This window comes from Ursus arctos, unplaced genomic scaffold (genome assembly GCF_023065955.2).
Source record: "Ursus arctos isolate Adak ecotype North America unplaced genomic scaffold, UrsArc2.0 scaffold_20, whole genome shotgun sequence".
NCBI lineage: Eukaryota > Metazoa > Chordata > Mammalia > Carnivora > Ursidae > Ursus > Ursus arctos.
This window is the reverse complement of record NW_026622875.1, coordinates 30,115,640-30,141,296: the sequence shown is the minus strand read 5'-3', so window position 1 is coordinate 30,141,296 and position 25,657 is coordinate 30,115,640. Positions and strand designations below refer to the sequence as shown.

The 25,657-nt window shown below is 40.6% G+C and overlaps 1 protein-coding gene across 1 annotated transcript in view; it reads right to left on the bottom strand.

Annotated features, from left to right (window-relative positions):
- The window catches only part of CPNE4 (copine 4), a 472,213-nt gene that overhangs the window by 118,712 nt on the left and 327,844 nt on the right, over nucleotides 1–25,657 (bottom strand). Inside the window, exon 4 of the mRNA XM_026497018.4 lies at nucleotides 6,518–6,589. Coding sequence (XP_026352803.3) covers nucleotides 6,518–6,589 — 72 coding nt within the window. The remainder of the gene's footprint in view (nucleotides 1–6,517; nucleotides 6,590–25,657) is intronic.

Here is a 25,657-nt window from a genome sequence, read left to right as displayed (position 1 = left end):
GATGAGACCACTTTCTCTACCTTTCTCAAGGGCTCTAAAACAAGATGCCAAAGTTTCAAATAATGGAGTTTTACTTGAAATTTTAAGGTATTATTTAGAAATACTTCCAGTATTGCCAAATTGAACATTATATGATTGCAGAAATGTTCTGTAATCTGCACTGTTGAATACAGTAGCTGCTAGCCACATGTAATTATTTTTTATTAATTTTTAAAAAACTCTAGTTAGTTAACATACAGTATTGTATTCGTTTCAGGTGTACAATATGGTGATACGACAAATCTATACATTACACAGTGCTCTTCATGCTAACAGTACTCTTTAATCTCCATCCCCTATTTCATCTCCCCACCTCCCGTCTGGAAACCCACAGTTTGTTCTCTATAGTTAAGTCTATGCTTGGTTTGTGTCTCCTTTTTCAAAATCTTTTCCTTTGTTTGTTTTGTTTCTTAAATTCCACATATGAGTGAGATCATATGGTATTTGTCTTTCTCTGACTGGCTTATTTCACTTAGCATAATACTCTGTAGCTCCATCCATGTCATTGCCAATGGCAAGATTTCATTCTTTTTTATGGCTGAATAATATTCCATATATATATATACATATACATATGTATATATATGTATATATATATCACCTCTTTTTTATTCATTCATTTTTCCATGAACACTTGGGCTGCTTCTATAATTTCGCTATTGTAAATAATGCCGCAATAAACATAGGGGTGCATGTATCCCTTCAAATTAGGGGTTTTGTATTCTTTGGGTAAATACTCAATAGTGCAATTACTAGATCATAGAGTAGTTTTATCTTTAACTTTTTGAGGAGCCTCCATACTGTTTTCCACAGTGGCTGCTCCAATTTGCATTCCCACCAACAATGCATGAGGATTCCTTTTTCTCCACATCCTTGCCAACACTTGTTGTTTCATGTGTTTTTGATGTTAGCCATTCTGACAGGTGAGGTGATTTCTCATTGTAGTTTTGATTTGCATTTCCCTGCTGATGAGAGACATTGAACATCTTTTCATGTGTCTGTTGCCCATCTGGACGTCTTCTTTGGAGAAATGAATGTTCTTGTCTTCTGCCAATTTTTAATTGGATTATTTGTTTTGGGATGTAGAATTATGTAAGTTCTCTTTATCAGAAATGTCATTTGCAAATATCTTCTTCCATTCAGTAGGTTGTCTTTTAGTTTTGTTGATCACTTCCTTTGCTGTGCAGAAAATCTTATTTTGATGAAGCCCCAATAGTTTATTTTTGCTTTTGTTTCCCTTGCCTCAGAAGACATATCTAGAAAAAAGTTGCTATTGTCCAAAGTCAGAGAAATTACTGCCTATGCTCTCCTCTAGCATTTTTACAGTTTTAGGTCTCACATTTAGGTCCTTAATCCATTTTGAATTTATCTTTGTGCATAGTGTAAGCCAGTCGTCCAGTTTCATTCTTTCACATTTAGCCATCCAGTTTTCCCAACACCATTTGTTGAAGAGGCTGTCTTTTTCCCATGGCATATTCTTTCCTCCTTTGTCAAGATGAATTGACCATATAAACGTGGGTTTATTTCTGGGCTTTCTATTCTATTCCATTTATCGATGTGCCTATTTTTGTGCCAATCCCATACTGTTTTGATTACTACAACTTCATCGTATAAATTGAAATATGGCATTGTGATACTTCCATCTTTGTTCTTCTTTTTCAAGATTGTTTTGGCTATTTGGAGTCTTCTGTTGTACTATACAAATTTTAGGATTGCCTATTCTAGTTCTGTGAAAGATATTGTTGGTATTTTGATAGGAAGTGCATTGAATGTGTAGATTACTTTGATGGACATTTTAACAATATTTGTTCTTCCTAACAATGAGCATGAAGTATCTTTCCATTTGTTTGTGTCATCTTCAATATCTTTCATGATTTTCAGAGTACAGGTCTTTCACTTCCTTGGTTAAATTTATTCCTAGGTATTTAATTTTCTTTGGTGCAATAGTCAATGAGATTTCTTTCTTATTTTCTCTTTCTGTTGCTTCATTATTAGTATATAAAAATGCCAAGGATTTCTGTATGTTGATTTTGTATCCTGCTACCTTACTAAATTCATTTATCAGTTCTAGTAGGTTTTTTTTTTAAGATTTTTATTTATTTATTTGACAGAGATAGAGAGATCGCGCAACGCATAAGCAGGGGGAGTGGCAGGCAGAGGAGGAGGGAGAAGCAGCCCTCCCCCCGAGCAGAGAGCCCAATGTGGGGCTTGATCCCAGCACCCTGGGATCATGACCTGAGCCCAAGGCAGACATTTAATCAACTGAGCCACCCAGGTGCCCCAGTTCTAGTAGTTTTTTGGTGGAGTGTTTAGGGTTGTTTTTTTTTTTTTAAAGATTTTATTTATTTATTCGACAGGATAGAGACAGCCAGCGAGAGAGGGAACACAAGCAGGGGGAGTGGGAGAGGAAGAAGCAGGCTCGTAGCGGAGGAGCCCGATGTGGGGCTCGATCCCATAACGCCAGGATCACGCCCTGAGCCGGAGGCAGACGCTTAACCGCTATGCCACCCAGGCGCCCCTAGGGTTTTCTTTATATAGTATTACGTCATCTGCAAATAGGGGAAGCTTTACTTCTTCCTTACCAATTTGGATGCCTTTTATTCATTCCTCTTCTCTGATGATGTGGCTAGGAAGTCCAGTACTATGTCAAATAGTAGTGGTGAGAGTGGACATCCTTGTCTTGTTCCTGACCTTAGAGAAAATGCTCTCAATTTTTCACCATTGAGTATAATGTTAGCTGTGGGTTTTTTGTATATTATGTGAAGTATGTTTCCTCTAATCTTATTTTTTGAGGGATTTTATCATGAATGGATGTTACACTTTGTCAAATGCTTTTTCAGCATCTATTAATATGATCATATGATTTTTATCCCTTCTTTTATTGATGTGATGTATCACATTGATTTGCAAATATTGAACCACACCTGCATCTCAGGAATGAATCCCACCTGATCATGGTGAATGATTTTTTAAAATGTATTGTTAGATTCTGTTTGCTAGTATTTTGTTGAGGATTTTCGGCACCTACATTCATCAGAGATACTGGCCTATAATTCTCTTTTTTTGCAATGTCTTTATCTGGTTTTGGTATCAGTGTAACAATGGCTTCAGAGAATGAATTAGGAAGTTTTCCTTCCTCTTCTATTTTTTGGAATAGTTTGAGAAGAATAGGCATTAACTCTTCTTTAAATGTTTGGTAGAATTCACCTGTGAAGTTGTCTAGCCCTGGACTTTTTTTTTTTTTTTTTTTTTTTTTTGTGCTGGGAATGTTTTCATTACTGATTCAGTTTCATTGCTGGTAATTGGTCTGTTCAAATTTTCTATTTCTTCCTGATTCAATTTTGGGAGGTTATAATGTTTTTAGGAATTTATCCATTTCTACTAGTTTGTCCAATTTGTTGGTATAGAATTTTTCAAAATATTCCATTACAGCCTTGTGTATTTCTGTGGTGTCAGTTCCTATTTCTCCCCTTTCTCGTTTTATTTATAAGTCTAAAGTCTGGCTTAAAGTTTATTAATTTTATTGATCTTTAGAAAGAACCAGCTCCTGGTTTCATTGATCTGTTCTATTTTTTTTTTTTTTTTTTTTAGTTTCTATCTTATTTCTGCTCTAATCTTTATAATTTCCTTCCTTTTACTGGTTTTGGGTTTTGTTTGTTATTCTTTTTCTAGTTCCTTTAGTTATAAGGTTAGGTTGTTTATTTGGGACTTTTCTTGTTTCTTGAGATGGGCCTATATTGCTATAAACTTCCCTCGTAGAACAGCCTTTGCTGTATCCCACAGATTTTGGACAATTGTACTTTCATTTTCATTTGTCTCCATGTATTTTTTTTTTTATTTTGTCTTTGATTTCTTGGTTGACCCATTCATTGTTTAGTAGCATGTTATTTAACCTCTGCGTATTTGTGTGCTTTCCATGTTTTTTCTTGTGATTGATTTCTGGTATCAGAAAAGATGCATGGTACGATGTCCATCTTTCTGAATATGTTGAGACTTGTTTTGTGGCCTAATATGTTATCTGTTCTGGAGTATGGTCCATATGCACCTGAAAAGACCATACATTCTGCTGTTTTAGTATGGAATGTTCTGAATATGTCTGTTAGATCCATCTGGTCCAGTGTGTCATTCAAAGCCACTGTTTCCTTGTTAATTTTCTGTTTGGATGATCTATCCATTGATGTCAGTAGGGTGTTAAAATCCCCTACTATTATTGTATTACTACTGATTATTTCCTTTATGTTTGTTATTAACTGCTTTATGTATTCAGGTGCTCCCATGTTGGGTGCATATATATTTACAATTTTTATGTATTCTTGTTGGATTTTACTGTATATGATTATATAGTGTCCTTCTTTGTCTCGTTACAGCCTTTGTTTTAATGTCTGTTTTGTCCAATATAAGTATTGTCACTTTGGCTTTCATTTTACTTCCATTTTTATGATAAATGTTTCTCTATCCCTTCACTTTCAGTCTGTATGTGTCTTTAGATCTGAAATAAATTTCGTTTTTTTTTTTTAAAGATTTTATTTATTTATTTGACAGAGATAGAGACAGCCAGCGAGAGAGGGAACACAAGCAGGGGGAGTGGGAGAGGAAGAAGCAGGCTCATAGTAGAGGAGCCTGATGTGGGGCTCGATCCCATAACGCTGGGATCATGCCCTGAGCCAAAGGCAGACGCTTAACCGCTGTGCCACCCAGGCGCCCCTGAAATAAATTTCTTAACAGGCAGTCTATAGATGAGTCTTTTTTTGTAAAATCTACTCCATCACCCTATTTCTTTTGATTGGAGCATTTAGTCCATTTACATTCAAAGTAATTATTTATATGTGTGTATTTATTGCCATTTTCTTACTTGTTTTATGGTCGTTTTTGTAGTTCCTCTCTGTTCCTTTCTTCTCTTTTTCTATTCTCTCATGATTAGTTGGCTTTCTTTAGTAAAATAATTGGATTCCTTACTCTTAATTTTTTGCATATCTATTACTGTTTTTTTTTAAAGACTTTTTATTTATCACTTGACAGAGAGAGACACAGCCAGCGAGAGAGGGAACACAAGCAGGGGGAGTGGGAGAGGAAGAAGCAGGCTCCCAGCAGAGGAGCCCGATGTGGGGCTCGATCCCAGAATGCTGGGATCACACCCTGAGCCGAAGGCAGACACCCAACGACGGAGCCACCCAGGTGCCCCACTATTACTGTGTTTTGATTTGTGGTTACCATTCAGTTTATATATAACATCATCTTCACATAGCAGTCTCTGTTAAGCTGATGGTTGCTTAATTTTGAACTCATTCTTTACTCCTCTCCCCTTTATATTTTAGATATGTGGTATCATATTTTATGTCCTTCTATTTTGTGATTCTCTTGACCTATTTTTACAGATAAACTTATTTTTTTTGATTTTGTGCTTCCTATTTTTCTTACTCTTATTGTGGTATTTGTTTTCTACTCACAGAGTCCCCCTTAACATTTCTTGTAAGGCTGTTTAGTGGTCATGAATTCTTTTAATTTTTGTTTGTCTGCCAAATTCGTTATTTCTCCTATTCTGAATGATAGCCTTGTTGGCTACTCTTGTATTCTTGTATTCTCAATTTTTCCCTTTCAGCACTTTGAATATATTGTGCCGCTCCCTACTGCCTGCAAAGTTTCTGCTGAAAAATCAGCTGATAGCCTTATGGAGTTTCCTTTGTATGTAACTGCCTGGTTTTTCTCTTGCAACCTTTAAAATTCTTTCTTTATCATTATGTTTTGTCATTTTAATTACTATGTGTCTTGGTATGGACCTCATTGGGTTGAATTTGTTGGGGGATTTTTGAGCCACCTGAATCTGGATCTGTTTCCCTCCCCACATTCATAGCCACATTTAACTATTGAACGCTTGATATATGGCTAGTGTAAGGTATGGATATTTTCTTTTATTTAATTTTGAATAATTTTATTTAAGTTTAAATAATCACATGTGAGTAGTGGCTACTAAATACAATAACATAACTCCAAACTAGTATATTAAAGAGGAGAGCTAAATGCTGAGCTCTCTGGTCCTTAGGAAACAAACCTAACCTTGGACTAATTGCTATTAGAGCAGATTTTTAATTCTCAAAAAAAAAAAAAAAATGAGAAGCAGGGACAGGTAGCTTGATGATTTGAAAACCCTAGACAATTCCATATTCTTACTATTCTCGACAACTCCATCTTTGTCCCCTGCTAAAACCTACATATTAACTGCAGAAGTGCTTAGTAGAAGTGAATGGCCTCACTTTCAAATCCTTTTTCTATCAGTTTTTCCTAGAGATAGAAGGGTCAAAATTGTATTGGCAAAAAGGAAAGAAAGGGGAAAAGGAACAAGAAGGAAAGGAGTAATTTGGATAACTAAACAGCTGTGGCATCAACTTCCAATAGTCAGAGGGTCTGCTTCCCACTGCCAGGTTTGGACCAGCTGCTCTATCTGGGCACCTGGACAGAGGGCTGCTAAGGAAGGGCTTACCGTGATGGAGGATTTCCCTGCTGTGTTCCCGTGCTTCAACAAGGATTTAGACAGTTTTCTCTGGGAAACAATCTGCAGAAAAGGAAACAAAAGGTGGAGATACTAGTTGAATGATTGTAGGTCTACTTTTTAATTTTTTCTTTACAAAATTCTGTATTCACAACTCTACTTGAAATATGCCTATTTATTTTCTAAGGTTTTTTTCCATGAAACTCTCCTAAATACATGTTATTCCCTTCTTTCTTCTTATGGCATGTGATGTAAGACAGTGAGGGCATGAGAAATCATAGAAGAGTAAGTCAATTAGGAGAGGACTTAATCTGAAGCATTTACAACAAAACTAGATGGAAAATGTTGGATATGTACATTATGATAAAACAGATAAGGTTTCAGAATGATCTCAAATTAGCACTAAAACATCTGTGCAAAGTGGGGGTGGGCTACAGAAAGGAAAAGAAACCCAAGATCTAAATATAAACCTTCTGTATCTATAATCTCTAGAGTTCTGTTTTTAATATATCCATTAGGAAGCTATAAAGTCAGTCATTAGAAAACTGATGCCCAGACAAGCAAAAAGAATATTTGGGGTCCTCTTCATGATTCAGTGTCAATGCACAACATGCAATGACAACTAAAGTTGCTATTATATTGGGAGCTATTCTTAGCAGAACTTGCCCCACCCTCTTCTTCCTTCCTTTTCTTTGAAAGAAATATATGGCAAGGTATTGAGGCCCTGGTGGATATGCAATCCATGATTCTCAAAGGAGAAAAGGCTTAAAAGAATCAAATGACAGCTGTGCTCTTGCTGAGGGAGAACAAAGTCATACCTTGCAGTAGACAGCTTCTAGCTAAGATGTCTCACAATGGTCATATTCATGCCATTGTACAATTCTCTCTCCTTGAGTGTGGGATGTATCTAATAACTTGCTTCTAATGAATAGAATACCACAAAAGTAGTGGAGTATCCCTTCTGAGATTAGGTTACAAAATGAATGTGACTTCCTTCTTGATCATCATCTCTTATTCTTCTCTCTCAGAGCTCTTGTGCTGAAGGGAGCAATTTGCAATGTTGTGAGTAGCCCTATAGAACAGCTCAGGTGGCAAGGAATTGAGGTCTCCAGCCAACAGCCAGTGAGAACCAGAAGACTGTCAACAGGCCCACAATGTGCTTGGAATCAGGTCCTCCCCCAAGGTGAGCCTTGAAATAACTCTACCTTAACAGCAGCCTTGTGAGAGACCCTCATCCAGAGGACATAGCCACACTACTCTCCCCCAATTTTGTGAGATCATAAATGCTGTTTTTTTTAAGCTGTCAAGTTTTAGAGTAATTTTTTATGTAGCAACAGGACAATATACATATGATTTACAGAATACAAAAGAAGGTCACTGTAAAAAGCAGGGAGACAAACCCATTCTCTGACATCCTTATATCTTTTTGTCTCTGTGTTAGAGCAATGAAAATAGTACGACTATGCTAGTGCCAAATGCAAAAAGTTCATAGAACTTTTCTAGGCCAAGCGGATTTAAAGATCCTGATGCCCAATTGGCTGTGATGTTAAGAGGAAAGAGTATTTCTGTAAGAAATCAGGGGGTGATTGATGATGATAATGATGACAACGACGATGATAATGATAATGACAGCAATGGGAACTCCCATTTAAGGAGTACACATTCCCAAAATATTTACTTAGCCTTCATTGTTTCAGCCTCGGTGCTAGGCACTAAAAATAGAGTGGTAAGCAAAGTCAGAGGCAATATCCAACCTCATGGAACTTACATTCTGTGGCAGAGATAGGCATTAACAAAATGGTCAAATAAACCAATATAACTCATCACAAAAGAGAGATGCATTGGCTGTGGTGGAAACAATAAATATATAGGTGGTGGGGTGAATGTGAGTAAACAACTTCAGAATCTTTTGCTGTTGTCCAGGCAAGAGATGGTGGAGGTCTTGGAAATTGAGAGACAAGGGAGGAATCTGGAAATGGATTAAAAATGAAGAGAGAGGAAGGTAGGATAAATGATAAATGCATCACTGGATCAGATGGTTTTACCATTCATTGAAATAAGGGACACTGGAAGAAGACATTAAATTTGAGGAGCAAAGAACATGTATTCAGGTTTGGGACAGAAAGCAGATTGGAGTAGGTTGAAGAAGAGAGAAAGAGGGAAGGAAACAGAGCAAACACATTATTTCAATAAGTTTGGCTATAAAATGAGGTAGAGAGATAGAATAGAATCTGAAGGAAATGAGAAATTGAGTAAAGTTGTTTTAGTGGTCATTTTATCGCTAATTTTATTTCCCCACAAATTTGGTATTGTTAATTTCCTTTAATAGATGACAATAATAGGATGCAGAGAGTTTAAGTAACTTTTCCAAAGCCACAGGGCTAAGAAGAAGGAGCAGAGATTTGAACATGGGTCTGACTCCAGAAACTGATCTCTAGTTACATTTGACTGGTATGTGAACTCATGAAACAAATTCAGAAAATTTTCACTGTTGGATTTTCATTCTATGTGTTTGCTTTTAAATCCTGGATCTTATGTTTGTGTGCTTAACTCTCAATATGTAAACATGAAGAAGACTGAAAAGAAATGATCAAGTTAAACCTCAAGAATGGAGTAAACTGAAGACACTGGCTTTGGTTAAGGGCAGTGTAGCATAATGATTAAGAACATAGTTGTTGTTGTTTTTTTTAATTCAGAGCTGGTTATCAATAAAATGACATGAAAAAATTTCAGATGACAAAGGAATTGGCATTCCTTCCCATAGTTACGTCTGAATCTAAGTTACTCATATTTCCCACCCTACTCATTAAGAAGGTTCGATTGGTTCTTCTCCTATAGTGAGTGAGTCATTATCTCCTCTCCCTCCCCATTCACAGATTATCACAGGTTTTAGAAAAGCTATCATTTCCTAGAAAAATGTAGACACCATTCTTGAACTTGAGATGAACCAAAACACAGAGGAAACACAGGAAACAAAGAGTGAAGGGACATGAGGAAGAGTTTATGGTTTCTCTCCAGGGGGTTTTCAGCAAGGAGGAATAGGGAAAACACATGAATCAATGGCAAAACAAGGGTCACTGGTAAGCAGCATCCAGGCCAACATCTGACTAAAGAAAGGCAACATATCCTGTTTCCCAAGTAAATTTGGCCTCAGAAATACTATTGTTTATTGTCATTGTTTCATCCACATTGGTGTCCTACCCCTATGGCTCCAAGTGACCCCAATCATCCTTTCAGCATTGTAAAAATCCGTTCATTGGATAACCAGGTGCAGGTATGGGTACACTGTCTTTATAGACTGTGTCTTCCAAGATCCACATTTTCATTCTTCAAGCAAGACCAAGGGAGACTTAACTTACAAGAAGTCGGATGGTCACATTCTCTTTCCTCACTCTTATCTAGAAATGCCAACATTCCCATTTGTTGGGTGTGAAGAGAATGCTATTATGTTCCAGCTCCTGTCTTTTGCTAATGCTAGGAAGATATGCAATCTCCCCAGAAATATTCCTGCTTAATAAGTGGGCCTTTGGGTATACAATTGGCTAATCAAGCAGGCAATCAAACAAACTTATTTTATAGCCCCCAGGCCTCCATCTCAGCTCCAAAGAATGAGTAATAATTAGGGTTAAGCTTTTCATTGTAATAAAGATCAACAAATAATGATGTTGCCATTCTTAGGCCTGTTGGGCAAAAGTGGTGGGGATGGCCAGCTGGGTCAGTGATCTATAGAGAAAAGGCTATTTGTTGCAAATCTCACTTCTCATGTAGGCTTTCTTGCTGCTGAAACAACTGCATCAGGCTTAGGAAAGCCTTAGGTCTTGTCAGAGGACATTTGAGGCAAAACAAACAAATAAACAAAACCAAAACAGCCGCTCTGCCTGGTAAGAGGATACATTTGCTAGAAGTCCTTTAATTTAAGTAACATGCCTGATAGAGAATTTAAAGCAATGATCATAAGGATTACTCACTGGACTTGAGAAAAGAGTGGAAGACATGAGTGAGACTTTTAACACAGAGATAAGGAATAACATAGCGAAGATAAAGGTCTCAATAAATGAAATAAGAAACATGCTTGATGGAATGAACAACAGGATGGAAGAAGCAGAGGCATGAATTAGTGACCTAGAAGACAGAGTAATGGAAAGTAATCAGACTAAAGAAAAGAGAGAGATAAGAATTATACAAAATGAGAACAGACTCAGAGAACTCAGTGATTCCATCAGATGTAATAACATTCATACAATAGGAGTCCCAGAAGGAAAAGATAGAGAAAAGGGGCCAGAAAATTTATTTGGAGAAACAATAGCTGAAAACTTCCTTAATCTCGGGGAGGAAACAGATATCCAGATTCAAGAGGCACAGAGAACTCCTATGAAATTAAGAAAAGCAGACCCACACCAAATTTAATTGTAATTAAATTTACAAAATGTAGTGATAAAGAAAAAAAAAATGTTAAAGCAGCAAGACCAAAGAACTTGTAAGGCTAGTGGGATATTTTTCAACAGAAACTTTGCAAGCCAGCAGAGAGTGGCATGATATATTCGAAGTGCTGAATGGGAAAAATCTGCAGCCAAGAATACTCTATCCATTAAGACTATCATTCAGAATAGAAGGAGAGATAAAGAGTTTCCCAGAAAAACAAAAACTAAAGGAATTCATGACCACTAAAACAGCCCTACAAGAAACATTAAAGGGGACTCTTTGAGTGGAAAGAAGGAAAAAAAAAAGACAGTATAAAGGTAGGAAACACAAAAGCAATAAAAATGAGTATTTCTTTAAAACAAATCAGTCAAGGAATTCATTAAAAAAGGATATAAAATATAATAACATATATCTAAAATGTGGGGAGGAGAGGAGAAAGAATGGGTTCAAACTTAAACGACCATCAATCTAATACAGACTGCTATTTGCAGAAGAGGTTACATACAAACATAATGGTACTCATATAGCAAAAACCACTAATAAATATTCGAAGAATAAAGAGAAAGAAATCCAAGTATATCACTAAAGAAAATTAGCAAAACATGAAAGAGAAAGATAAGGATCAGAGTAAATCTTCAGAAACAACCATAAAACAAGTAATAAAATGGCAATAAGTACATATCTATCAATAATTATTTTGAATGTAAATGGACTAAACACACGAATCAAAAGACATAGGGTGACAGAATGTATAAAAAACAGGACTCATCTATATGCTGTCTACTCATTTTAGACCTAAAGACAGAAGTCCTCTAATTTGATTCTTTTCTACCCTACGGTGGGGTCATAACTGCAATCCTTACCATTCGACAAAATGGTGAAGGATAGGAGGAGGAAACAGAAGTTGAAACACTTTTTTAGCAAAGTTGGACCAGAAGGACATGAGTGCCATGCATGATCTGCATTTATAGAAGGATCAGGGGAGGAAGCACTTCTTTCCTTTGAAGTGGAAAATATTCTAACAGCATGGGTCCTCATTTTTCAGGAAGTCCACTGTTTCATTTGGATGAATGGTAAGAGAGCCAGGAGAATAAAAAATGCTTTGGCCCATATTTCAACAAGTGTACATTCAGCTGAACTTTCTTTCGAAGTCTTTCAAAACAGTCATTCTGGGGACCAAACAGTCATTTTTTTCATGAGACTGCTTTTACTGAAAATGTCTTCAGATTCTTTTTTGAAATTTATTTAAAGACTCTGTTGTTGCAAAAAACATTTATTGAACAACTTCTCTGTGCCAGGCACTATTCTGAGGCTATCATGGTGAGCAGATGAGAAACTTCTTTACAATATTTGACAGTCACATCTCTGGTCTGAATCAGAATCGATTATCCCCAAAGCATGTATCAGAGAATTTTTATTCCTTAAAAGGTAAGTACATATTGCATGAAAAAACTTTGGAATTAAGTCTGGGAAATCACAGGATCAGAAAAAGTTTCAAAGCTCAACTGCAGGACATCAACAGAGCTTTATTTGTGAGTTCCCCTGAGTACAAGCATGTGAGAAGCATTCTTTACACTTGTTTGGCCCCAGAACCTTTCATCAAGGAGCATCTCTAGTTTTGCAAACTAGCAATTACCAAAACCACCACTACAGGGAACAACCAAGGTTTCCTGATGGATCACTGTAGCAGAGAGAGGAAGACATGCCCAGATCTCCTCAGGCTTTACTATTGCAGAGCTGGCCGGGCTTCCAACCACTGGCACTGGCATCTCATTACCTAAAGATTTTCTCTGGTATCCTTGCCTGTTGTCTACAGGTGCAGCAGGCTGAAAGTAAGGAGGATTAACATCCTTGGCAGTGAACATCAACCAATGACTGATGGACTTTGGTACAGAAATGCCCCAGGCTTCTGTCCTGGGGATGGGGTGACTCTGTCTCGGGGATGGGGCACCCGAGTTTCCTCAGTGGAATGAAGCTCTAGTTGTTCCAGTGGTGATTTGTTAGACAATGCACCCTTTACTTTATTGGCCACTTTACCTTTCCCGTCTCACTTCTCCACTCCCTTTTTGGTTTTTCCTTCACCTTCCAATTCTTTACTTGCTCTCCAGTCCTTGTCTGCTTCTGGGAAAAACAACCAAACTTTTCGTCTGTGCCAGATAATGTGTTGAGTGGTTCAGTACGTTATCTCTTTGCTGTCATTTAATGGTCAACACTCTTTCTTTCCTCCAAGCAATTGGAACGAGAGAGGCAAGGCTTAGAGTAAACAAGGAGTTTATCTAAGGTACATAACATTATGGACTAAACTCTGTCCTCCCCAAATTCATATGTTCAAGCCTTAAACCACAAAGTGCTTGTATTTGGAGGTAGGGACTTCAAGGAGGTAATTAAGGTTAAATGAGGGTGGAGCCCCCCTCATTTAGGGGTAGCCCCCCAATTCTATAGCACTAGTGTCCTTATAAGAAGATGTGGTTACATCAGAAAGCTTTCTCTTTCTGCATATGTACACAGAAGAAAGGCTATGCAAGGACATAGCACAGCTGTCTGCAAGTCAGCAAAAGAGGCCTCACCACAAAAAACCCTACTGTCACCTTGATCTTGGAATTTCAGTCTCCAGAATTATGATAAAATAAATAAATATCTGTTGTTTAAGCCACCAGTCTGTGGTATTCTGTCATGGCAGCCCTAACAAGCTAATACACATACATTATAAGAACTGAAGCCAGGATTCATTCCTTCATTGCATAAATATGTATTGGATATTATGTGCTGGGCATTGAAAATATAGTGAAGACACAAGGCAGGCAGGGGCGCTGCCCTCCCAGAAATAGCCACATAATTCACATGTCAAATTCCAACTCTGCAAGGAGAAGCAAAGTCATGCCATGAAGGAAGACTGGCCTGGTCCAGGAGGTCAGGTAAGGCATTTCTGAAGAAACTACTTCTGACCCGAAAGCTTCTGGAAGAGAACTGAATAAGAGGGGAGGGATGATACTCCAGGTGGAGAGCACTGTAGGTCAGAAAGGCATAAATGCGTATGAGGAGCAGGGTGAGTATGAAGACAGAAAGAAAACCTTTAATTTGGAGAGACTAGGCGCTTGGAGGCTTTGAACTCTGACACTAGGAGCTTTAGCAATGTTGGCTTATGGTAGGCTAAAAAATGATCCCCCCCCAAAAGATATTCATACCTTAATTCCTAAAACCTCTGTATATTACCTTATATGGCAAAAAAGTATTTGCAGTTGTAAGTAAGTTAAGGATCTTAAAATGGGGAGATTATCCTGGATTACTTGGGTGGACTCTAAATGCAATCCCAGTGTCCTAATAAGAGAGAATCAGGGGGTGGGGAAATGATAACACATACTCAGAGGAGAAGGAAACATGAAGATGGAGCAGAGAGACAGTTGAAGGCACTGACATTTGGAGTGATGTGGCCATAAGCTAAGGGATGCTGGCAGCCACCGGAGGTTGGGAGAGGCAAGGAATGGATTTCCCCCATAGCCTTCAGAGATGGCCCTGCTGACATCTTGATTTCAGAATTTTGTCCCCTAGAACTGTGACAGAATAAATATGTGTTATTTTAAGCCACCGTGTTTGTGATAATTTGTAACTGTAAACACAGGGAACTAATAGACTGAGTTAGCCATGATCAGATTCAAAGTCCAGGAAAGGATGCAATGATGCCTCAGTGGTGACTAATTTTAGGGAAATCCCTACCTTTCCATTTCCCTCCCTAAGACTTCTGGGCAATATCGCTACACCTGGTAGAAATTAGACGTGCTCAAGATACAGATTATGCTAGAAGAGCTTTCTCTTGTTGCTCTCCCTCCATTTCCTGGTTGCCTTGCTCCCACTGCTGACGTAAAGGACCCAGAGTCTCGTCCGAACACAGAGTAACTCCTGAGATCTTTGGCTTCACCTGTGTGCTAAACAATAAAGGGAAGCTTTAAAAATATTTTACAGAGTACTTCAAAGAACCCTTCAAGAAGTATGCTTTTCCTGACGCTATTCCTTCTGCCTAGGATGACTCACACCCTCTCTCCTCAGTTGGCGAATTTTACTCATTTTTCAAGATTCATATTAGAAGTTTTCAATAGTTGCTGTGTGGGAGGAAAGTGGTCTCCTGTGGGATGTAGAAGAACTTTTCCTTTGCTCCTTATGGGTGTCCTCCCTAACTTATCCTTTCTGGTTCCCTCCAGCAGCACCAGCAGCAGCATGGCCTGGGAATTTGTCAGAAATGCAGAATCTCAGGGCCCACCCCAGACCTACTGAATCAGAATCTGAATTTCAATGAGATCTTCAGGTGATCTGCATGCATATTAAAGTTGAGAAGCACTGAGCTAGAGTGTGAGAATTTGAATGCAGACCATTTTAGTATGATATGATCAGATTCTAAAGATTTATAGAAAAGGGCTTTTAAATTAATCCATTCTACTGATTTAGACTTTCATTAATGGGTAAAGTTGTAGGAACTAAGAAAGGTATATGCTGAGACCTTGTCAGCCATTCAGGGGAGAGAACATGTGACCGGCGTGTGTGCATACGTTTTATGTAAATTCAGTACAGTCCTTCCTGCCCCAGTGGAGGCTTACAAAAGGAACACTCTGGGGAGAATGATTCAGAATGACAGGAGCAATGGGTGATCTACTGGTTTGGGCTTCCTGTCTTAAGGTTTCTATTAAGCAGGGTCCTAATTACTTCAAGTGTAATTACAGGCTTTACCCTTTCTCTGACTTCATTAGCAAGGGATTGAGTGGAGAGAGTTTCAGGGAGGGATTTAACAACTGCTAGTGTATTAATTATCCACCTTTGCCTCTGATGATGGTGGTAAGGCCTCCTCCTCATCTCAAATGAGCTGGCTCAGAAGCCACCCTCCTCAGCCCCCAACCATATTACATGGAAGTCAGGAGAAAGAGAAAGAGCTGCCTTCTCCAAGCAGCCCAGTGCCCAGGGTAGGCATTTAGCCCAGTACAGAGAGGCTAGGTAACTTGCTCAAGGTCCCAGAGCCAGGAAGCAGCAGAGCTGGGATGTGAATCCAGTCAGTCCAGTTCATTCCCTTACCTGCTACACTCTTTTGCCTCCCATAAATGACAGAAGCAGGCCCTGTGCTAAACCCTACCAGATATGCAAAGTGATTCGTACTCACTCTGCACTCAAGGAGTTTACCATTGGAAGGAGTTCCCTCGCCACCACTGCAAGAGCCACTCCACTGGTCCCCTAGCTTCATTTTTGCTATATAGTCACACATGAGGCTCCGAGTGCTGACTCTGGTGTGGGACAAGGCAGGTTCACGTCCGAGCCTCAGTTTCCTTTTCTGTAAAATGGTGATATTATCTACTCCATTGGTTTATTATGTACATAATGAGTATCAACCACCTCTCAGCATCAGGCAAGTACTGATGCTTAGGAAATGTTCCTTCCTCCTCTCTTCTCTCCTATCCTATCAATCCCCACATAGAGATAATTATAGTCATTGATTGACTTAGACAGTACGTCTAAGTCTGACTTGACGGTAAGTCAATATGTAGAGAGAGAAGGGGGTGGATAATAAAGATATTTAACACACCGAATTGAGGGGGCTTTGTGATCGATTGATGGGAAGGCTGTGGGGCACAGAGGGTGAGTGGCACAGGGGAAGGCTCCCAGGTTTGGGGCCTCCCCATCTGGGAGGATGGAGGTGCCATTCCCTGAGTGGGACACAGCAGAGGAGGGGCAGGTGGAGGGGATGAGCAGGGAGAGCAAGAGGAGATGGAGAGCTTGGCTGGAACTGTGGAGTCTGAGATGTCTGTGAGTCATCTGAATGGAATTACTATCCAGATAGGGTTGAATACATGAGTCTGGGGCTCAGAGGAGAGGCCTGAGCTGGGAGTCTTCAATGTGTGGATGAGAAATGGGAGGGCAGGAGCTGCGGGGGATCCATGAAGGAGAGAAAGGACACAGTCTGAGAGCGACTCCCACTGAGACTCAGGGCAATGTCCCCTTTCCTCATTCTACCTGTAGCCTCTGGACAAATTCTGTGGGGGCCCTGCCTCCAGGACCATGAGGGAGCTGAGGGGTCACACTCCTCTGTGTCCTCCCTGCTCAGGCTGGGGCTAGGGAGCCTCTATGGTGTGTGTGTGGAGGGTGACATCCAGTTCAGGGCAATGGCCTTTTTCCCCCTGTGCTGTTAGAGGCTTCAAAAGGAACGAGATTGAAAGCGGGAGGTGTTACAGAAGACGCAGGAAAAAGACTACTTTTGTGGGCTGTACAGAGCAGTGGCAGTTGCCACCACATTTCTACACACATATGCGGCAATTTGTATCAAGGACCTTAAAATGTGTCGGAATATTCCACAGTTATTAATTTATTCTAAAAAATCAGTATCAGAGGGCACGAAGATATTCAAGTGTTGTTTATAATTGTGGAAAACCAGAAACAGTCTTAATACCCACCATACAGGACACCTTACATGATTTTTGCTCTCATGGAATACTGTGTAGCCCTTAAAGCAGCTGATGTAGAAATACATGCATTAACATTCAAAGATGTTCATGATATATTTTTCTGAGAAAAAAGCAAGCAACAAAAGGCATATGTAAATGACCAAGTGGTTCTTTTAAAAAAGAACTATATGTTTGCGCATACATAGAAAAAATCTGGAAGAATATGCACCAGAGTGTTTACTAGCTATTTTTCAATGTTGCGATGAAGGATCATTTTATTATTTTTGTGTATTTCTGAATAGTTTTAAAAATGGCTTGTATTGCCTTTATGTACAGAAAAACAATGAAGCCATTCCCTACAAATAATGGGGTGGAGGGATGGAAAATGTTGCTTGGTTTATAAGGATGTCATGTAGAAGAAGTTCTTGCATGTCTGGAGGAGAAGCTGGAGATGTGGGCCCTGCACCAGAGCTGCGGGAAGCCTCTAGAAGTTGTCACAGTTCAATATCTGGTGCACCTGGGGACACAAAGATTTAAACGCCCCATCCTTGTGGACCCATGGGCAACCTTAACTTGCTGGTTACTGGTCCTTCAAACCCTCTGGGGTCTCCTCTGTAATCAAAAGCATTACAAAGGACCAGAATCAGATGCAGAATCAGAGGGATGATGCATGCTTTGTAGATGTTTCTTAGGGATCAGTCATTCTTTCAGTCTTGCATTAGAAGTGCAGGCGGGGGCACCTGGGTGGCTCAGTTGGTTGAGTCCGACTCGACCTCAGCTTAGGTCTTGATCTCAGGGTTGTGAGTTCAAGCCCTGCCCTGGCTCCACACTGGGCATGGCGCCTACTTAAAAAAAAAAAAGGTGCAGGCAAGTGTTGCAGACTGGCCAAAGCTCACAACTGCTCAGTAGTTGCAGTTGCAGGGATGTTGTCTGGGAGTCAGAGGCTCCTGCACTTAAAAATGGTGTGCACTTAAGCAAGTTACTCCAAGGTTCACATGAGAGACTGTGGACTCTGGGAAACAAATTGAGGGCTTCAGAGGGGAGGGGGGTGGGGGAATGGGATAGACTGGTGATGGGTAGTAAGGAGGGCACATATTGCATGGTGCACTGGGTGTTATACGCAAGTAATGAATCATGGAACTTTACATCAAAAACTAGGGATGTACTGTATGGTGACTAACATAATATAATAAAAAATTATTATTAAAAAAATTTAAAAAATAAAAAAGTTACTCCAAGGTTCAGGTGGTTAACAGAAGCTGAGGGAATAATGGCACTTTCCCCTCAGGGCTTTTGGGAGGATTAAATGAGATAATGCATGCAAAATTGTCAGCATAGGGTCTGGCAGTACGATGTAAGAACAGTACCTCTGCTCTCTGCCTGAAACACTTCTCTGGATTTCTTTACACGGCCTGTACCCATACATCATTCTGGTCTCTGCTCAGAAGGGGCCCTCCCTGACTCTCCTATCTAAATTAGCACCCACCCCTTTGCTACCACTCTCTATTCCTTATCCTGTTGGGTTTTCCTTCATAGCACTATTATTGTCTGTTATTATATTATGTAGGAATAGATAAGCTCCATGAGAACAAGGCTTTGTCCCCTCTGTTCACAGCTGGTGCCCTAGCGTCTAGAAGAGTGTCTGGGATGAAATGAGTGCCCAGTAAATGAATGAATAAATTCATACATAATTATTTGGATGAGGGAATAAATGTATATAAGCTTTTAAATGATTACTTCTAGAATTAAATGCATTATTCATTGAATGAATGAATACATGAATGAATACATGAATGAATACATATCGGTTATTTAAATCTGATTGTTATCCTTAATTGGTATATGAACAATAGGTCCTTGCCAAGGGAAGGATAAGGCCTAAACACTACAAGTTGCTCATACCCTTTGGTCCAGGAGTATTTCAGATAAATACTCACCAGTGGGGTGTCTATTTGCACAAGGATGTCACAGGTCTTCCTGAGCTGGGAGAAAGAGACCGTTTAGATATAGGAGTCAATTCATCAACCTGTGAAAAAGGTTGCTTTCTTCCTGACCTTGGTTAGCGGTCTTATGGTGATAGCATTTACGGAGAATTGCTACTCCACTTTTTCCAATCTGCAAAGGGTTGTAGAAATTGAACGCAGTGTGGTAGGCAATGTGGTATAACGGGAAGGCAAGTACTGAAATCAGATCATCAGGTGTGAATCTTAGCTCCCCAACTTGCTGTCAGCATGATCCGGGATGAATCAGTTGAGCTCTTACAGCCTAGTTCTTGATCTATCAAGTAGGGGAGATTCTGGCCTCACGTAATATGATACCTGGAATATAACAAGGCCCCCAGGATATCGTCTCCTCCTTGCAACTGACCACTTATGGAGAAAGTCAGTAGGAGGATTTGGGAGATCTGAAAAGGGATATGGATCTTTTCCTTTCTGATTTTCTCAAACGGAAGCCCAGAGGCAGTGTAGCTTAGGGGTACAGGAGGAACTGCTGAGTACTCTGAATGTGAATCCAAATGCCTGTTGTTGCATCTTGACTTTGCCCCTTAGGAGGCGTGTGCAATCTTGGCCTCAGGATGACAGTAATAATGATGATGCTGTTAATGTCAACAGCACCAAGCTCGGGAATGCCTGGCACGTGATCAGTACTTAGCAAATGTTAGCTATGAAAGTGATTTATTATCACAAAGGGACCATGAGCTCTACTGTCTAAACTGGCACACTTTTGAAAATGAAAGGGGACAGTGTTAATAATTAAATCACGACAATGGGTAAAAACTAGGATGGCCTGGAGCAAATGCAGTCATAGGTTACCCTAACGTTATCAGGATACCTGATAAGTAAGGATGAATTCCCCTTCCTCAGAAGTAGTTAAGCAGAGGTTGGGAGCACCAGAGAGCAGTCTCCCACACTGATCTGGCCAGACTCAACATTGCTTTTGTTTTCTTCCCCATTTCAAGCTTCTCTGATTTTAATGGAGTTCCGTCTGCAAATTTACTAATACTGGTTTTTTTGGTTGATTCTCACTGGGGAGAAAGAGGTTTGGAGGAATTTTGCTCCCTTGTTTCTAATAACTGATTTGGGACTATGTGCTGACCTCAGCCTCCCGTGGGCAGAAGCCAAGGAAGGGTGGGGAAGGCACATGACTCAGCGTGCTCACGGCCTCCCCTGACCTGCCCTCCTGTACAGAGAAGCCCCAAAGGCTCACATTCCATCCAAAACAAAGTTAATGAATTCATACCAGCCTCATTCTGTCCTTGAATCTGAAACCAAGACTCCTAGGAATGATTTTGTAACCCAAGCAGTTACTGTTTCTTCTCCCCCTAAACTTTATCAGGTTAATTCAAAATAAAAATATTCTCTTTCCCACATGAGACTTGAACTGGAGATTCTAGGCATTGGGGGAATGTCAGAACCTCTTGGTAGTTCCAGTGAGGCATCCTGAACTTATTCCTTATTAGTGCCTCAAGCCCTCCACAGTCTCTTCTGTAATCAAAAATGGTATTAAAAAGATCAGAATCAGATTACCCAAGCCAACCTTCCTCTCTGTGGGCAATGGGGTGGGGGCTGGGAACCTGCAGCATCTACAAAATGCTCTCTCAAAAACCTGACAGAGAGCACAGCCTCAGCAAACACCTTGCCCCAAAACCTTGCCCTCACACTTCCCAAAGTAGAATTCCTTATACATTCTAAAGTTCTCCAGAAGCTGATCTATATAATAATTAATGGTCATATTCCCCTACATGAATATGAGTTCTTTGGAGTCAGTAACCGGCCTTATTATGATGTTTTTTACTAACATTGATTGTAATTTTTTTCTGATTATAGAGGCAATATATACTCCTTCCAGAAAATATAGAAAAACATGGAGGTGACACTAAAAATCACCCATAATCCCATCTCCCTGTCATCACTGTTGTCATTTAAAAATATATTTACCTAGTGTTTTGGCCTGGGAAAAAAATGGGTACTTTAAGAGCTAGTATTGTATTTTTTCTCACCTTCAGCAGAGAAGACAAAAGAGAATTTAGTCTTCTTATGGTTACTTTTGATATTCAGAAAAGTTTATGATAATCAGTAACTAAATTTCATAAGCAGCCTAATGGGAAAAAAAAAAGCAGAAATCTTCACAGGTTTTAAAATAATTGCAGCACCCTTTATAAATAGTTTGAAAACCTCATTTTCGGTAAATAAAAATATTTACCAAAGAATTAATATTTGGGCTATGTGTTATTTGGTGAATCAAATTTTTTTTGGTAATTTGACTTCAGCAAATTGGCTGTTTGGCATATTGATAATACAGTTTATATGTATAGTGTCTCATGCTTCAGGGCTGAGACAAGTATAGGACATTTTTATTTAACGCACTTAGGGGACTGATAAGTAAGAAGGTACAGTAAGACAAATTTATAGGGGAAAGGCAAGGGCCAGATGGTAGGGAGAGCCCTTAAACACCATGGAGATAGGGCTCAGCTTGGATTTTTGTAGATCAGTGGTTCTGAGTTGGGAGTGAAAAGGATTGGAATGAAAGCTGGCTGGAAACAAGCAAGAATGGGTGCTACAGTAGAGGTCCCAGGGGTCTGCCTTCAACTCTGTTGGCTTATGTGGCTCCCTGTAGGGGGAAACAGGCCCAGGCGAAACTGGTGGGGTAGTCTGGGGGCTGAGCACCCCACACCGGCCTGGCTTAAGGAGTTGGGACCAGGACAAACGCCTAGCGTTGCTTTCAGCAGTGACGCATCAGTTCTTACAAATTCTCATTCAGTTCCAGATCTCTTGTTATTCTCCCTTTCCTCATGTGGAGCCCAGAGAGGTATTGTATTACTGTCAATATATGAAACAGGGCTTATAAACACAGGCCCATTTTAATTGCCACTAGATATATCTTTTAAAAACTATCTCTGAAATTAAGTAGACATGAGGAGATGCTTTCCTGTGGGGCACTTGGGTAGGAACACAGTCTGTGGCTGAATGATATCGGTGACTTAGCATGAGGGAAACACTTCATGCTAACAGATGATGTGAGAAGAGGCTGGGGGCAGAGTGGAAGGGGACAGAGATTGTCCTGAAGAGAGATGAGAATGCAGGAAGGGAGGCTTACTTTCAGAGACAAGGAGAAGAAAGAGATGAATAAGAATCACTGACTATTAGAACTAGAAGAAATTTAGAGATTAATCAATACAAAACCTTCCTTTTATAGATGAGGTCACCACATCACCAAGAGGCTAAGCAAACTGCCCAATACGACACAAGGAATTGGTGGCAGGTCCAGGACATAGGGCTCAGACTCCAGGGCAGGGCACCATAAAGGAGATTTAAAGGTACAAAAGGAAGACTCCAGAGAAAGCAGAAGGATTTTCCTAGGATCTGAATTTAAGATTACTTGCCTGACAAAGACAGCAAAAAAAAAAAAAGGCAAGAACTGGGGAGTTAAGATGGCGGAAGAGTAGGAGACACCGTTTTCAGCCGGTCCCCCGAGTCGAGCTGGATAGGTACCAGACCAGCCTAAACAACCACGGAACCAGCCTGAGACGCAGGAAGACGCATCTGGATCTCTACAAATGAACATCTCCAGCGCTGAGTATTGAGGTACGAAGCGGGGAGCCATGAAACTGTGCACAGATATCGGAAGATAAACGGAAGGGGGAGGGAGCTGCCGTGTTCGGGCGCCGGGAAGCAGTAGCCACTTGCACGGGAGAGCGGGCGGGGCTCGCGGACGGCACCCGCAAAACAGCAGACTGAGACCGTGAGCCGGGTGCGCGCGCCACCAGGCATCTCGCGGAACCCCGGAATCCCGGTGCGCTCACTGGATCCAGACTGAGACCAGGAGATCCGGGAGCGCGCGGGGCGGCTGGCGGCTGGCGGCGTTAGAAACACAAAGGACAGAGACGTGCCGGCCCTGGAAGTGAGGGCTGGGACGCCGGGTGTGGGGCGCACATCCCGGGACGCTGCAGGGTTGAGCAGCACCAACAGTAACAGAGTTAAAGTGGCCAGAACATTAGTAGAGAACAGGCCGCAATCCTTCTGTTCTGTGACAGAGGCTGAAATTTGGCCGCCGCTGCCCTGACTCTCAGAAGAGGCACAGCAAACCGCCAGGGAAAGCCGCCAGAGAACAAAAGCCTGGAAATACTGGCTCAGGGAGTGCCCATCCCCATCCCCCCTCGCAGGGGACGCCGAGACTCTACCCAAACAGGGTTGCCTGAGTATCGGCGCGGCAGGCCCCTCCCCCAGAAGGCAGGCTGAAAAATCAAGAAGCCCACAACCCGAGGCGCCGGGGTGGCGCAGTCATTGAGCGCCTGTCTTCGGCTTAGGGCGTGATCCCAGCGTTCCGGAAAGGAGTCCCTCATCGGGCTCCTCCGCTGGGAGCCTGCTTCTTCCTCTCCCACTCCCCTGCTTCTGTTCCCTCTCTCGCTGGTTGGCTCTCTGTCACATAAATAAATAAATAAAATCTTTAAAGAAGAAGCCCACATCCCTAAGATCCCTATAAAACAAGGGGCACGGCCTGGGACCCAGTCAATAATTTGGGCTCTGGACAACCCCGCAACTTCTCCTCATCAGAATGACAAGAAGGAGAAGCCCCCCCCCAGCAAAGAAAAGACAGTGAGTCTGTGGCCTCTGCCACAGAAATAATGGATATGGATGTAACCAAATTATCAGAAATGGAATTCAGAGTAACGATGGTCAAAATGATGAGTAGAATTGAAAAAACTATTAACGAAAAGGTTACTGAGAATATAGAATCCCTAAGGACAGAAATGAGAGCGAATCTGACAGAAATTAAAAATTCTATGAGCCAAATGCAGGCAAAACTAGAGGCTCTGACGGCCAGGGTCGCAGAAGCAGAGGAACGGGTTAGTGAATTGAAGGATGGGTTAATAGAGGAAAAAATGAAAATAGAAGATGGTCTTAAAAAAATCCACGCCCACGAATGTAGGTTACGGGAGATTACTGACTCAATGAAACGATCCAATGTTAGAATCATCGGCATCCCCGAGGGGGTGAAGAAAAACAGAGGTCTAGAAGAGATATTTGAACAAATTGTAGCTGAAAACTTCCCTAATCTAGCAAGGGAAACAAACATTCGTGTCCAAGAGGCAGAGAGGACCCCTCCCAAGCTCAACCACGACAAACCTATGCCACGTCACGTCATAGTGCAATTCGCAAATATTAGATGCAAGGATACAGTATTGAAAGCGGCCAGGGCAAAGAAATTTCTCACGTACCAAGGCAAAAGCATCAGAATTACATCAGACCTGTCTACACAGACCTGGAATGAGAGAAAGGGTTGGGGGAGCATATTTAAAGCTCTTTCAGAGAAAAACATGCAGCCAAGGATCCTTTATCCAGCAAGGCTGTCATTCAGAATTGATGGAGAAATAAAGACATTTCAGAATCGCCAGTCACTAACCAATTTTGTAACCACGAAACCAGCCGTACAGGAGATATTACGGGGAGTTCTATAAAAGTAAAAAGGCCCCAAGAGTGATACAGAACAGAAAGTCACAGCCAATACAAACAAAGACTTTACTGGCAACATGGCAACATTAAAATCATATCTCTCAGTAATCAGTCTTAATGTAAATGGTTTGAACCATCCGATAAAACGCCACAGGGTTGCAGATTGGATAAAAAGAAATGACCCATCCATTTGCTGTCTACAAGAGACTCATTTCAAACCCAAAGATGCATTCAGACTGAGAGTAAGGGGATGGAGTACCATCTTTCACACAAATGGACCTCAAAAGAAAGCTGGGGTAGCAATTCTCATATCAGATAAATTGGATTTTAAACTACAGACTATAGTTAGAGATGCAGAAGGGCACTATATTATTCTTAAGGGAAGTATTCAATAAGTGGATATGACAATTATAAATATATATGCCCCCAACAGGGGAGCAGCAAGATACACAAGCCAACTCTTAACCAGAATAAAGAGACATATAAATAAAAATACATTAATAGTAGGGGACCTCAACACTCCACTATCAGAAATAGACAGAACACCCTGGCAAAAACTAAGCAAAGAATCAAAGGCTTTGAATGCCATACTCAACGAGTTGGACCTCATAGATATATATAGAACACTACACCCCAGAACCAAAGAATACTCATTCTATTCTAATGCCCATGGAACATTCTCAAGAATAGACCATGTTCTGGGACACAAAACAGGTCTCAACCGATACCAAAAGATTGAAATTATCCCCTGCATATTCTCAGACCACAACGCTCTGAAATTGGAACTCAACCACAAGGAAAAATTTGGAAGAAACTCAAACACTTGGAGACTAAGA